We start from the raw sequence: 15,357 nt of genomic DNA on the forward strand, positions 1-15,357 counted from the left end.
CTTATTCGAGCTCTGTCTTTTTGTCAGTGCGTTCTTGCGTCGTGTATGATGTGCGTTGTGCGGTGTGTCGCGGCTTCTGTTGAGCGCGTTCGGAGAGTTGTGTCCCTCGGGTGTTCGGAGGCTAACATAATGCTAGTCTAGACGGTTCCGCGTCGGTGTATATTGATGTATACATACGTAGGGTACATGCATACGGAGTATGCGGTACAGCGTCCATAGTCCAACTTGATGATCGGTTCGATGCGCGGAGCAAGTGATGTTTGTCCAGTGAATCGCTGCACTGAACTCGAGCTCAATTGACTCATGTCTGCGCGTTTGAACCTCGAAGGACAGCATGCCGGGGTTATCAGCAGTACTTCAGGGATGAATGTCAGTAGGTTGGCAGAACTACCAGTGATTGTCGCCGATATAGTCACAGTGTGGGCAACGTAAGGTCTGACGTGCTTACCTGTCCCCGAAAGCAGCTGGGGCCTGTAAACACGACTCGCTGAGTCGGAGTACAAGGCCGCCCAGGCCCTGGTCCCAGGGTAGGCAATGGCATTGGACCTCAGGGTACGCAGTCTTCTGACTATATATGTTGGGTCGTGTTGGTTATCATAGAAGCTTGAGTGAAGTGAATGACGACGGAACCGGAGCTTGAGCTAGAAGCTTGAACGGAAGGCGCTGCCTCGTTCAGACGGCATTACTCAAGAGACAGATCGCCTTGCGATGCCACGAAGATTCCGTGTTCCGCGCCCGGTTCCCACTGCTATCGCTTCTTGTGCTGCTCTTCGCAAAGCGGCCTGCGTTTTATTGGCATTGGGCATCTCGTTGTCATATCACGTCAATCAATATGGGAGAGGAGAGATGGGGGTGGGAAACGCACCGCACGCACGAGAATCACTGTACAGGAGAGGTCGAATAACAAGCAGCAGCGACGTAATAGGCATATAGCCGACGACGCAGTCCTTCACAAACCTGATCAACAAGACGCCTATCAGGCGCACGCACAGAGCAGTCGTCACTAACTTGAGCTCACCACATCACGTTATATTGTTCGAACGTCGGGAGTTCACGTTGGCGACGGGTCATCCTGCTCCGCGCGCCCGAAGCGCACGACGGTACCGGGGGCATGCCCAGTGACCGCTCGATGTACCGGACATGACGTCCACCCTGAGCGGCTGCACGGGTGGGGAGCTTGGTACCATGGGAGGCGCGTCGCCAAGTTGGTCAGGATCGCCCGCGACGAGGACGCGATCATATCATTGGTCGCTATCAGCCATCGATCTGAGGGGCACCTCGAGCGGAGGAATCGCCTATGATTGGAGGCGTGGGCGGTGCGGATGTGGAAAGGTCGGATGATGTACTCTGGGACGAAGAGTTGGCGATGTGGTACCACGGGTGACAGACTCGGGCTTCGGTTCGACACAAACCCTCCACCTGGCGCCGTGTGGAGGGTCTTGGTATGAGACTAGACTCGGGCTCGTCGTCCTGGGCTCAAGTTGGTCCACCTGTGCATATATCGAGGCCAGGATCAGCTGTAGCTGCGTAGGCGTATAGTACTATCTAGACGTACCGCCTTGGCACCATGCTTGTCGTATAATTCCCGAAGATTCTACCGCCGTGATAAGTCATTACAAGACAAAACCGGCGTCGATGAACGTACTGGGTCTGATAGCACTTGGTATGCTTTCCTGTGGCATAACTTGTTGTTCGTGGTCAAACGGATTCGAATCACTGCCAGTGTCGCTCACGTACCTCATCTAGCATTGCGAGTCAGTGTTGGACTCAGGCAGATATGCAAGCCAGACGTACCTTGTAGACATGTTCTATGTACGCTCCCATCAGATCGCGGTCGATTACGTCTGGTGCGACCCTGGATATTCCTGATACTTACACATGTGGTATGAGGCTAGTATGGACGCAGAAGGGAAGGGCGAGAATCAGTAGCCTGAGTACTGCACGCACGGGAGTAGTTATACAGCAGCAAGCGAACATGGGAGCCTCAGCAGCAACATGATCAAGATCCAGTCCGACGAGACACATGTCCTTCACAAACCTGCCAAGCAACAAGGTGTGTCCAGTCAAACGCGCACACAGAGGAGTCATCACTGAAAGTTGAGCCCACCAGTATCAGGGTTGAACCACTCGTCGAAGTCGCACTCAAAGTCCATGCCCAGACCCGGATCTCCGCGCCCGAAGAGCGAGTCGCCGATGAAAGAGGTGTCCAATTGCGACGCGACGGACCGTAGGAAACCGGTCGGGATGATGAACTGATCTGAGCTGGGCGGCATCTGGGCATGTACAGGCGGGTGGCTCGGCACCATAGCCTGCGTACCGCCGTTGCTGAGCATCGAGGGCGGGGTCATACTGCGCCAGGAACACCAGGAGGACCCTAAGGTACACCAACTGCGGTGTTTTGCGGAGATGTGTTCGGTGCCGATGACTCGCCACTGGCGGGGTCCTTGCCCGGCCCTCCCATGATCTTCGCCGCATTCATGCCCGGCGACGGCGGGGACATCATACCCACCATACCTTTGTTCTGACTCGTCCGATTCTGGCCTCCGGGCCCCGGTGGCCCGCCTGCAAACTGTCCGTCGGTGTTCGACGGCGAACCCCCCGCGCCCTGCGGAAGGATGTTGCCCAGCGCGCCGTGCGGCAGGTTGCTCTTGTGGAGGTTGTGCATCGGCTGCCTGTACTGGTGCTCACGGTGAATCTGTGTCATCTGTCAGGATATCAGCTACCCATACGGCTGTCTACCGGCATAAGACACGCACTTGTTGGTTCAGGTGGTTCATGGGCATGCCGTTCGGCGGGGGGTGGTTCATCATGCCAGGGCTCATTGCATTGCCCATGTGCGGGCCACCGATGTTCGCGCCCATTGCCATAGGCATCCCGGGGGCTTGCCCCATCTGGTGCATCCCTTGGCCGGGGATTCGGGAACCCAGGCATCCCAGGCATCATCGCACTTCGCATGCCGCCAGGCATCTGGTGGGGACCAGGGGCACCCTGTTGGAGGGGATTCTGGAACGGTGTCCCGCCCTGCTGCATCGGTGGCGGCTGTTGCATCGTCGCACTTCGCACGTCGCTAGGTGTCTGAGCTTGGGGCCGTATGTGCAACCGTAGGACAGACTTGGGATAGATATGGACAAGGAACCTGCCGCAGACCGCTGCTCTGAGGACCGACAGCAGAGTAAGTCCAGATCATGCAACGTCAACTTGAAGGGATGCAAACCACTCATAATGATGCTTGCATCGTGCCGAGTAGAAGATGGACCGTAGCCATGAGTAGTTGCAGTCGTATGTCTCGGTCCGAGGGGTCCTGGGATCCGTACAGATGGGCCATAGGCAGCGCTAGGTCGGAGATGGCGTCGCGGCGAGGTAGGCCCTTCGTGACCCCGCGCCCGAAGTACTGAAAGGAATAGTATGTGAAGTCACTGATTTGAACGGCTCTTGCAGTGTCCATGGTTCACTGGCAGGTCGGCGTCACGGTCAGCCCTCATCACGCAATGCAACGTCAATGTGCGATGAAAGATTATGATTACATACATATGCGATAGTGACTGATGTCACGGTGACAACGAGTGCGCCGCTATATCAGAATTAGCTATGTCTGTCATGCAAAGCAACGAAGGTTACTACTTACTACTATAGTAGTACCCATGAGGATCACGTGGTTTGTATGTATACCTTCTCCGTTGCGGTTCGCCATCGCACGTCCGGAGTTCACGCGTTCTCGTCTAAGTTTTACTCACGATCACTGCCAGCGGCGACGGACACCAGTACCAACGAGCTCGCACTGTCGAATTCCTGCGTATCCATCTTACTCACTTGCATCTCTGACGGAGGGAGACTTATCACGAAAAGGTGGGACACCCCCTCAGGCTGCTCCTCCGGCTTGCCGCCCTGAAGAGCGCGGAAACCCTGACGTCTCAACATTCTACCGACGACGCGGTCGTCAAATTGCGCTAATGCTATCATTTCGGGAATAGACAACTCACTGGGTCTGATCAATACCGGCTCGCCTTCGACTCCATAAAGCAACGCTACACCAATGATCCATGGTTTCCCATGTGCGGACGTGATACGCACCTTCGCCGTGCTCGAACACGGCGATGATGGTCTGGAGGATGTCTTACGAGAGCTCTAAACCGGCATGGGATAGGCGAGCTCCTCATTTTGAAGGTGAGTCGCCACCAAGTAAGGTGAATGCCGCTTTTGACCACAGTAGAGAGCATTTAATTGCCAACTGCATTGCTCGTCAGCGAGCTTCTCATCCTCTGAACATGACCCAGATGCCGACATCATCCCATAGCCATCGAACTCTCGAAACGCACGAGGCCTAGGGACAAATTCTCGTATTCATTCCGCAGTGGGTTATTGTCAATTACTCAGAGCCCTTCACGACAGGCGCAGGTCAGTAACCTTCGATGGGCCGCATGTGTGTTGCGAATGCCCATAACCGTGTCGCCTAATTGTTCCCATGACGTTAACTCTTTGCAGCCATCCATCTCACTGGCAGATGGTCTCGGCTCTCCACCACGCCTCGAAGGCCTGGCAGAGTTACTGTCCATGTTCGACAATGTAATAGTGCTTCGCTTCCTTCGAAGATACGTATGTCTATCAGACTCCTAAATATGATGCACTTACTCAAGGCCTTAGCCATGCAGACGCACAGTTAATTGGGTCCGAACGCGTGTCTCCCCCCGCGCTTGCCACCCACTCGCGGCGTTCTCCACAAGGGCCCGCCGCACACCGGCGATTGCACATTGAGCTGTGTTCTTTGATCGCAGTTTCAGCCGTCCACAACGGATGTCCCTCTTACGCTCGCAATGGTACGCAGCACGGCCTGAAGCTTATTGACTGGTCGTGCCAAGATCGTACGAACGAGAGGCTTCCTAGCGCCTTATTCAGGTAATTGTGGTCGCCGGTGATACAACATTAATTGATACGGCTGCCAGCAACACTAACTCATAGATGGCTAGGCGTCCATGAAGGTTTGCGAGCGATCACACTCTAACTATGGCTCGCAGATGGCCTCAGACGGTCTCATCCGACCGACCAGCAACCCGGACTAACTCAGAAATGGGTCAAAACCCGCGCATACCGATGGATTCGTATTTCAGCGGGCCGCTCAGTGGATGTTCTCCTGTACCGACGTTAGTGTGCGGTTCCTTGGTAAGTGGTCCTTCCGACTCGGATGTGTAGTTGTCTCGCTAGCAAGCGGGCGGTGTCAACTTAGATGATCATTCCATATCAGTCTGCCGTGCGGCTCTCTCTTGGCACTAGCACTACGAAGCTTCACGAAAGGCTTCCAGTGACATGTGGCCAACGGAGAGCATCGCGGCTAAAAGTCTCTTTAGTTCGTCTGTCGTGCGGTCAGTGCGGTCGCCGCACGTGATCTGCTGATATACTCCTGCTCGCAGTGTGGAGAGACGAGTTGGTTCAGCGCATCCTGCCGACTAGCAGGCATTCTTCCGTCATTGTTCGGTCTCACCGTAACAGTCTTCCAATGTGGACAGCTTCGAGGCTGGACCGGCCTTCAGATGCTAATCTTTGGTTCGAGCTCTGGGGTACTCTGTTCTATGTTTCCATCAGTCACGTAGCGGTATAACAGTCGAAGCTCGCCACTGTAGTTATGCAGTGCGTCGACTGCATACCTCTATGACCTTACCGAGCTGTGTAATGAGTGAACCGCGTCTCCTCCGGCATGTGACAACGCATGATGACATTATCAACATCGCACTCGAGCGCTCTCTCATGGCCACGGTCAAATGTGTCTCACAGATTTCGTGGATCCGAGCGGAGACGCATTTAGGGTGGTTTTCCACCCACCTTTCCGGATGATATACTGCTGTCGTTGTTTCTCCGTAGAAGCAGATCTCACGACAGCGTAGTCGGATCGTGTGATCGCTGGAAAGCAAATCTGCCCAAGATCCCGCCATCCTGAGGGATCTTCTACACACATACGGATAATTGCGGTCTTGAAAAGACGTGCCTCCCACGTCATTCAAACCCTGTTCGCTCCCGTCTGCAGGCCGTTGCACCGAAGGTAGAAGTTTAGACCCAATTGTGCCTCGTATCACATCTCAGTTGACTCATTTCCTTTCGGTCAATCCGGCAACAGAGCATTAGCCTGAGAAGCTCGTGGAAGGCGAATACCTCGAATAACAACTGCTCTCGATAGGCCATGCTGGAATTCGCTCCACATTTGCCACGAGTTTGATTTGCGCTGGATGATCTCGAGCTCGTTGGCAGAATTGGGCATTGAGAGCAATGGCTGTATCGTCTTTCAAACTTGCAGGGAAGCTGCGTCGCACTGGCGAGGCTTGTAGTAGCCTACCTTTTTCTGTGGCACCAATGCTCGCACCACACTCCACACCGAAAATTTTCTTAGTCTTTGCTTGTCATCGCGTGCGCAGTAGCCCACCGCAGTTTGTGCGAAGTCTGAGTGACATTGTCGCCTTGTACGGTAGTGTCAAGCCCTCGGATTTGGACCATAAGTAGTTGCGCGCGGGGATCCGGTGGCGTGTGGCGGCACCGCCACAGGCCGATGGCACGCATGCACATCGCACCACTCCGTCATGTCACGGAAGATATACATAGTAGCGTTGGTAGGTCTGCGGCAAGCTGAAAATGAAGCTGACGTCTTGAACATCGGATGGAGGGCTACCATGCTGACTTTGACTCTACACCGGCGCAGAAATTGTCACGGGTGAGTCGCCTCGGACCTCGTAAGGAGACGCCGACAGTGTACGCCGAAGTGAATCCAGCATCCCTGGAGAGGATTCTCCGAAGGACCGTGCTCCAGCACTTTTTTATGACACGCACAGCCTTCAACCTTCCTTCTGCACGGGATACTTGCAGCGGGCTAGCCGGCCACTGCTGGAGCCACCGGTGAGCAGCTAGACCAGCCGCGCTTCGCATTCGCGCTGATGATGCTCCGTCTTCGAAGGCTGTCGTTCAATTTATTTGCTTGCATGGTCCGTCGATTTCCCAGAGCACATTGACGGGATGACGGACGTCCTGAGAAGTAAAGGTCCGTCAATTCATAATCTTCGCCCTCAGGGTCGAATTTGCGACTCCCCGAGTCCAGGCAGTGTCCACCGCTCAGGCCCGTCGCTGACCATCGAAATGTGCACGGTATGTCAACCACCTGCCCAGCAGCGTGCGGTGACCGTCAGATCCGGGGGACTGGTTTTCGGGGCGCCCGAAGAGCCCATTTTCAGACTCATGAGTCACGACTACCATAGCCAGGTGTCGTGCGTTTGAAACTCTGCGAAGAGCACCGCAGATCTCGTGGCATGACTCCGTGCCCACATGCTGCTCAGTACAGTCCCCGAGAAAATTGCATGTGCGAGAACTGGTTCCGCAAGCGATGGTCACGTCGTCGAGGGGTTTTGTTTGGATGTCGGTCATGGTGGACGATCACACACATGGAAGGTCATAGAGTTACTCGCAATGTCCGATAGCTCGGCGTGGTGCGTAATTCCCGTTCCTTGATGCATCGCAGTTTCTGACCGATGCCAATCACTTTTAGCAGCCTTCAGTTTTGAGGAAGTACCAACAACATCCGCCTCCGCTCCGATGATCAGGCAACCACGCTGAACAGCTGGAGATGGTATGAGAATGCCCCGTGATTCCTCTTGACAGGTGCCGCGGTTCATCCTCTCTGCAGATTTGAACGCCAAATTTCCACTTTGAACCTTCTCCGACGCACGGTTCTTCCGGGCAAGACACATGAAGGTCATCACTGTGGCGAGACACATGCATTGCTGTGCCCGTATCTCCAATCTCACACCATGACTCCATACAGGCTCTCAGGACGGCCATATGGCGTGCTGCTGTGATGCTTTGTCTGCGGCTGTAGGCGTTATGAGCCTCATGTATCTCGACACATCTAACTTTATGGTCGCTCCGGCGTGAGCCGGTTAGTCCCTTTCTCCATCTTCTGTGTTTCACTATCTAGGCGACTGTTTTAGGCCGACTGAGCCCGGTTGAAACCCGATTTGCGCCAAGCAATACATGTTCCTTCTTCCTGCTATTGTCAGAGGGGAAACATTTCGGCGCTCCCGTCACAAGAGTCAGCGCACGTCACCGTGGCAGAGAAGTTACATCTGTCTGGAAGCAATCGTACGTGCTTCTGACTTCACATCCCTCTATTTGTTCGCTCAGATTTTCTTCAACACGAGTCATCTGCGAGGAGGCACTCCGACGTGAGCCGCCGCCTATGTAACATCCGAAAGACGTGAATGTGTCTGATGACATGTGTCTGCGGTACCCAGGTGCGTGTTGCAGGCCATACCAGTGATCGACTGAGTGTATCGAGCTTGGAAAATGAACACCGTTAGAATAACGGCAGCAACACCATTCGTCTTGTCAATGTACAAAACGGCCATTCCCCCGTCCAAATGATACATCCCTCAAGGTCGCGCTTACACGAGTGTTTCGGCTGACTCGGAAACACTAGTACGCAGTCTCTGTCCTGTCCCTGATCCTCTAATTGTTGTCACTTCAACGTCGGATTCACGGGGCCCGCTACGAGGTCCGGTGATTCAACTCCTCCAGCGTCGGGGCCTAGTGAGCAGCCCGGAAACACGAACTGTATCACTCCGGTCTTCCCGGGTTCAATGTTGTGACGGAGAGGACGCCACGCCGGAACACCTTGTTCGGTGGAAGTCCTGCTAGACAACGGTATATAAACCTGTACCCAAAGGCTCGTAAGGTTTCCAAGTCGGGTCCTACTCGGATCTGACCACTCTTAATGAGATCTGGATCGAAGATATAGACAGTTGCGAGCATACTACACCACGATGTCAGCTATGCCTCCAGGACTACAGTTAACTGCGATGTTGCAGTTTGAACCGCACGACAGCCCCGAATCTTACACTGGCTGATACCATCGAGCAGGGGAAATTATATCATAATCACGTATATACTGTACCTGTTTGCGCATCGGTTCTGGATGAGGCTGGACGGAGCTCGCGGAGACCACAGACTGAAGGCACCCACAACGGGTCCTGCCACATGAGGAAATTTGAGGAAATTTGATGACGGGGTACGTTTTAATCGAGAAGAGAACCCTTGGGCTCCCATGGCGTGAGCACCGTGCGGTCGTTGAACCACACACTCAGGCTCTACGGCGCTGAACCTTGTGGTAGGCGTCCGAGCCTAGGGCGTCCTATAAGAGAACTCAGAGGCGAGGGAATTCGGCACGGCGCTGGCTCGATGGGAGTCTGACCAGCAGCGCAGAGAAGAGATGCTTCAGGACGCGCGAGGACCCGGTAAAGTATAAAGAATGCATCAGGTGCAGGAGAGCAGACGCTGACTCTCGAGGCAGGCAAGCCACACCGTGGGTCCTCCAGATCAAGTCCTAGCCAGCGCAGAGCACAAGCCGCATCCGAGTCTGCGGGGCATATGCCCCCACGCCTCCCCCAGGAACTAGCAGAGATGATCATCGACGAGCTCGGCGACACGTACCAGCGCCCAACCCTTGCCGCGTGCTCCCTCACCTGCCGGGCGTGGCTGCACCGGAGTCGCGTCCACATCCACTCTGCAGTCAGACTCGACCCCAACAGCCACCTCGACCGCCTCTCCGAACTCTACAGCGGCCCTCTCGCGGACTACGTGCGCAGCCTCAGCATCGATGCCTCCGTCGAGGGCGAGCCCCGCCCCACCCGTGGCTGAACACCGTCAGACCCCTGCTCGAGAGGCTCAAGAAGATCCACCGGCTCGCGCTGGAGGCCCTCGTTTGGGAGCAGCTGGAGGAGCAGACGGTGCGCATATTCCTCACCAACTACGACGACGTGCGCGATGTCTGGTTGGCCGCATGCGACTTCTATAACCCAGCCGCTTTCGTTCGTCTCCTTCAGTCGTTCGGAAAAGCGGACTCGATTCGCATGGAGGGCATGGGATGCGACCCTGTGGATTTCGAGGAGGCGCTGGAGGAGAATGGCCCGGTGCTGCACTTGCAGGCCCTGGATGTGGGAGAGTTATGCAACGCCCCGAGCATCGTCGCCCGGTGGGCGTACCACGGGCGGAAGGAGGTCGTCATCGAGAGCATCCACTTTTCGTGGAACCACGAGGACCCCGTCCATCTCTCGAGGCTGCTGCAGCTCGCTGGTCCCTCTGTGAAGAGCCTTTCCATCACTATGGACGACCACGTCCAGCGCGTTCGGACGACCCCAGGTGAGAACTCTGCAGACGAGTATCACATCCGGAAGTGATGTGCGGACAGCACCTAACTGTTTGATTGATAGGCGAACTGCAGGGTGCTGTCGACCTCAGCCAGAACACCGGCCTACGCACGCTACGCGTCCTCCTTCGTCTCGAGACCAGCAACTACATCGAGGTATCGTGGATTGGAGATGTGCTGTCTCAGCTCTCGTCACAACTTTTGGCGCACATCCTGATATTCATCGAGTTGCCCTCGTACGAGCTACTTGACAAGCTCAGATGGGATCTGATCGACTCCGCCCTCGCAGATACGCGCATCCCCGCGCTCAAGAAGGTCGAGTGCTGCATACTGCGACGCTACATGCTCCATCAAGGCCTGGACCCGAACGCAATCAATCGCGTGAGGAACGCCCTGCCAAAGCTCGCGGCGTTGGGAATACTCGAAGTCTCCCAAGAATACACCTAACCCCTACCGCCCCTTTCATCTTGATTTACTCCCTTTTCATCTCTTGTCGCCGGTCTTGTCGGACCTTCAAGTTCGGCGGACTGCCAACCAAGCTCAATCGCCCTTGCTTCGGTTGGACGTTGGTAGCCTGTTGTAGGACCTTATGATCCTGCTCGAGGTTGTCGACGTGCTTCCCTTGCGTCAGTAAACCCTTCACCTTCGGAGGAGGATCGACACGTGATGCGCGTATGTACTGTACTGTTTGGCAGACCTCCTGCAGATCTCCATCGAGGATGGTTACATGGGTAGCGTCACACAAAGTGTCCCCTTCCGATTCTACGTTGATCAAAAATTCATCGTGTTTGTTTTGCGCCTTCCACCGTTCGACAGGGCGCTCTGTTTGGCACAGTCGCAGGGCCTATCAGTCAGCTGCGGGCGGTCCTCGAACGAGGGTGCACCACATTTGGTCAGACTAACGCTGCACTCACTACTCTCACTCGTTCTGTAGGAAGCTCGCGCCCTTCTTTCATCTGACTATCGGTGCGCGAAGTTGAACAATCCCACTCCGCTGATGTAACCGGTAACTTATCTGCATCGCACAGCGCTGAGTCCCAGACTGGCGCGCGACTACCTCTTTGTTACGGACACCGCGGAGCAATAAGTGCGCGCCGCGTTCATGGTGGGTTCTTGCGTCTGACGGCATCCACATCATATCTAACTGTCTGCTCAGTTGTTTCGACATCCCTACCGGCCCGAGATCGCCTTGGGACTGTGTCCGAGGAATCTCTAAGATAGGTTCTCTGTGTAGCCGTTTGAACCGGAACGCTGGCTTGGAATGCTGAGCGTTGGATGGAGTCGAATACCGACACGGGATGGTCTATGCCACAAGTACGATCGCGCTGACAAGTTTTGGACAGGTTCGCTACAACTCTCGCCACCAGGTCAGGACACACATTCTTCCTAGGCGGCAGTGGCGCGCTACCCAGTGGTTGGAAGGCGTCTCCATTGTTGGGCCTCCAGGTCTTGCTCGTCTCCATGCTTGTGGCGACTAGGCGTCCACTAGCGGGACAGGTCAGTTTGATCTCGGGCTACGATTGACCATACCTTACGTGCGAGGAGGCTTCGATGCGCGTCATGCTGGGTTTGCACAATCCCTACACGAGCATATGGTATGTTGTCGTTCTCGCCACCCTTGTCAACTAAGCTTATGACGAACGATGACTAGCTTTCGGTTAGATATGCATGTGACGCCACAGTGCGGTTCCGGACGTCTTCTGAGATGTAGTGCCGTCACTCAAGACAGTCATATAGATGTCCGTTCCATGACTGTTGACACCACTCCACTTCATAGCTTACCTCTTCATCTAGACTCGAGACCTGTCGTGTGGCACCGGAACCAAGCTATGTATGCCCCTCCCTCGGGCTGCTATACATACACAGATCAAAGCAGTCACCGCTCTATGTAGTCTACAAGATATTGCACGCCTTTTCGCTGAGGCACGATGATCTGACTGGCAGTCATGATGTTTGCAATCGGAGCGGCGTCCCACGACGAGTGATTTTGAGCGTCCTCATGCTCAATACCTCCAATGACTCTGCGCCTCTGTATCAGCGCTTCGCGAAGCTCCTCCCGATAACATAGTGCACCAGTGCACTGGATAGCTCGTAAGCCTGGTCTAGCTTAGCACAATGCGAATGCGCCTGAACCGATCGTCAAATATGTAGCCGATACTATCGTGCTTGGTTCGTTCACATCGTAGCTTCGCTCATCTTGTCAACAGTCAAAGAGGTACTGCGCACATGTCCGGGGCATCTCGTAAATCATGAATTTCAGCTAGGAAAACATATGGAAGACATAACACAACACGTCACAGTTCGTAATAATCGTGCTAAAAGTCAAATCTCGACGCGACGCACCAGCCAAGTCTCATCGGAAGCATTCGTGGGCTACAAAGCTCGGTGTTATACATCTCTATAGTACATCTCGAGACATAACTTATCACGGATCCCAGGTGCGGACTGGACAGCATGTATCGACAGCAGGCGACGTCGGACAACTAGGATTAGGATACGGTAAGGAGCGTGTGGGTTGCGACGAGAGCGTTAAAGATGAGCTTGAATTTGGGCAGGAGCCTGTCGTGGGATTCGCGGCACAGGAGGGATGAGCGCAAGCTGCGCGTTGCCGCTGAAGAGCGGCAGGTTGTTCAGGAAGTCCTCCCATCGCTCCTGAGTGAGGATAGGTGACACAGCGTACGGCTCGGCGCCGGTCTCGGCCAGGTATTCGTCCACATGGGGCAAGGCGGCGGTGATCGCACGGTCCTCCATCTCGAATTGCGCCCAGCGCGGCAGAGCTGCATGCTCCGCGTACCAAGCAGGGTCCTCCAGTACGACGCTGGCCTCGTACAGGTCGAGCAGCGTCTTGTCGACACCGGTGTTGACAGCTGCTTCGTACGCTATACGATGTCCGATCGCCTGGACCAGAGGCAGACAGCGAGGAAGCATGAGCCGACTGAGGCTGTCGTGACGGTGGTTCCCGCCTGCGCGGTCGAGGAGGGCACGGCATTCCGCGAAGAGACCGGCTTCGTGTCGACTGAGAAGAGAGTCCGGGTACTTGCTTGCGGGCATACTGTAGCGACCGATCAACAGTTCATTCGCAAGACCTTTAAATCATGACCATTAGCTGTGACTCGCTGGACAAGATGATGTAAGGGAGACACACGGATGCTCAAGACAAGAACATCGCCCTCGGCGATCCTGATACCACGCATGAGGAGCTAGACCAACTGTCAGTTCAACGGTCAGGGAAATCGCATCGCAGTTACACACCTCCGACTGGAGGACGTTGTTATGTTCAAAGACTCCATGCGCGCCGATTCTCTCAGACAAGTTGCTCAGGCTAGCCCAAGCGTGGCGCGTCATTGAGGCCTTTGCAGCGGCCGCAATTCCATCACGAACACGGGGGTCGATGGACGAGTCCGTGTATAGGTCGATGGCGGCCTTCGCGTGCGCCTTCATGACGGCTACCTGTGCCAGTGCATGAAGGATAGGGCCGTGTTGAGTGCGGAAAGACATGATAGAAACGGGAGCGCCACCGGCGCCCGTCACAAGCCGCCGGAGGCTGTAGCGAGCTGCGAGGTAGGCGTTCACCGAGAGCAGAGGGATGGCCATGGTCCCCAGCGCCAGCGAGCCAACAGATACTCGCCAGATGCACGAGATGAAATTAGCGCGTAGATCAGCTGGCTTAGCCAGTGAACCCAGCAGAGCGGTAGACGGGAGTCGGACATGGTCAAACGACGTCACGGCATGATCGACAGGTTTGATGCCACCTCGCTGCGGCACCAGTCTACGGATAGGTTAGTCTAAGGTCATCAAGGGAAAGCCTGTCACCACATACCGGGCAGTGACGCCTTTGCACATCTGTTGACCGTCACCGAGGGCCACGAGGAAGGGACGAATCCCCCGGTTCTCCCCTTGCACGACGAGCCTTGCAAATACAATAGCAACCCGAGGCAACGAGCCGAACGGTCCTGTCGGAGGCATGTACCTACAGCCAATTAGCTCCTTGACGAAGGCTGTACGACGTTGCACTCACTTGCGCGCCCGTTCACTAGGAGTGTGCAAGTCGAACTCCCCATTTGGTAGAAGTGTCGCCGTCGTCTCGAGGTTCGGGGCGTCGAGACCATGGCCGACTTCTGTGAGAAGGTACTGCGCACTGTCATAGCAGTCAGCGAGGTAATGCGGTATATTTTCTTGTCCGACTCACGATACGTCGAACTTCATAACCTTGTCCATGATTGGCCGGAGCTCAGGACGTTTCTGCGCGAAGGCCGCCAATGTCCCACCCATCAAGTTATACTGGATGGTCAGTAGCGTGAAGGCACCGGCATCCAGACTGTGGATGTTGTCGGTATGGAACTCCCAGAACTTGGGGCGCAAGAACAGAGTGTCCTCCGGTGTCATCGCTGCCAACAGCGTCAGTCCGATACAATACCTGCACTAGAACAAACGCACCATATGCCTTCGCAATAGCCCGGGCGCGCCGGTAAGACAATGTAATCCTCTCATCCAAGGAGGCACTGTCGGGCAGAGGTTGGAAGTCGGGAGTCCCGGGCAGGTGCGCAGTGCGTGAAGAACTCATCCTGTCACGTAGAAGGGGGGAAGGGTAGAGAGGGGTTCGCTGGGAGGAGATGGTCTGTGTGTGGACAGAGAAATTCAACGCAGCCAGCCCCAATTTATGTGTGATGCGATCCAGAGGGTCGGTCGACCGCAATTACCGCAATTCAACTAGCGCATCTCGGGCTCTACGACGCGAGGGCCGTATCTACATCTGAGATCTTCGAGATTTCGGTGTTGCTCGTGCGTGTGTAACGCTCATTTTCGGCAAGAAAACTAAGGCAGATTGAGACTCGCGGTCGCAGGTGTTAGCATAATGTGTCAGCGGCACATGTGATGGGGTTACGATAGGCTTCTTCGCAAGCCGCGTGGATATGAAGCGTGTAAGTGGTGTAGTAGAGCCAAGTCGGACAAGGGCCCGAGTTGCACTACACTGATCTTCGTATCCGCCTTGTCAAATTGCAGGCTAATATATGGCGCCAGACGCTGCATCGAATTTGTGTCAGAAGTACTCAGCTAGTATGCTGTGAGTACTTACGTGGGGAAAGCGACAGAGGTTTGGCATGCCCGGCGGAGCTATGGAAGGTTCGATACGGTGACCCGTAGATCGGCAAGTAAGTACTATAGATGGGCGCCTTCGCTAT

General features: G+C 55.2%; 3 protein-coding genes across 3 annotated transcripts; 1 reads left to right on the forward strand and 2 right to left on the reverse strand.

Moving 5' to 3' along the window:
• Positions 1–1,219: 1,219 nt before the first annotated feature.
• On the reverse strand, positions 1,220–2,231 carry B0H18DRAFT_142458 (uncharacterized protein). The gene is made up of 6 exons (XM_048036840.1): positions 1,877–2,231; positions 1,795–1,808; positions 1,738–1,742; positions 1,646–1,684; positions 1,556–1,594; positions 1,220–1,490 (listed from the first exon to the last, which is right to left on the reverse strand). Exons 1-6 carry the CDS (start codon positions 2,086–2,088, stop codon positions 1,296–1,298), a joined length of 504 nt encoding a protein of 167 aa, XP_047895872.1. The 5' UTR covers positions 2,089–2,231; the 3' UTR covers positions 1,220–1,295.
• Positions 2,232–9,396: 7,165 nt separating this feature from the next.
• On the forward strand, positions 9,397–10,621 carry B0H18DRAFT_1083847 (uncharacterized protein; the record flags this gene model as incomplete). The annotated part of the gene is made up of 3 exons (XM_048031714.1): positions 9,397–9,633; positions 9,690–10,167; positions 10,239–10,621. The coding sequence occupies 3 exons, from the start codon at positions 9,397–9,399 to the stop codon at positions 10,619–10,621; spliced, it is 1,098 nt and encodes a 365-aa protein (XP_047895873.1).
• Positions 10,622–12,392: 1,771 nt separating this feature from the next.
• B0H18DRAFT_1209359 (acyl-CoA dehydrogenase NM domain-like protein) lies at positions 12,393–15,114 on the reverse strand. Its single transcript, XM_048036316.1, has 7 exons — positions 14,612–15,114; positions 14,364–14,562; positions 14,193–14,312; positions 13,995–14,144; positions 13,427–13,943; positions 13,320–13,374; positions 12,393–13,260 (listed from the first exon to the last, which is right to left on the reverse strand). The coding sequence occupies exons 1-7, from the start codon at positions 14,736–14,738 to the stop codon at positions 12,704–12,706; spliced, it is 1,725 nt and encodes a 574-aa protein (XP_047895874.1). The 5' UTR covers positions 14,739–15,114; the 3' UTR covers positions 12,393–12,703.
• Between the last annotated feature and the right edge of the window lie 243 nt (positions 15,115–15,357).

This window comes from Fomitopsis serialis (assembly GCF_022376445.1).
Source record: "Fomitopsis serialis strain Sig1Antser10 chromosome Unknown B0H18scaffold_17, whole genome shotgun sequence".
Taxonomy (NCBI): domain Eukaryota; kingdom Fungi; phylum Basidiomycota; class Agaricomycetes; order Polyporales; family Fomitopsidaceae; genus Fomitopsis; species Fomitopsis serialis.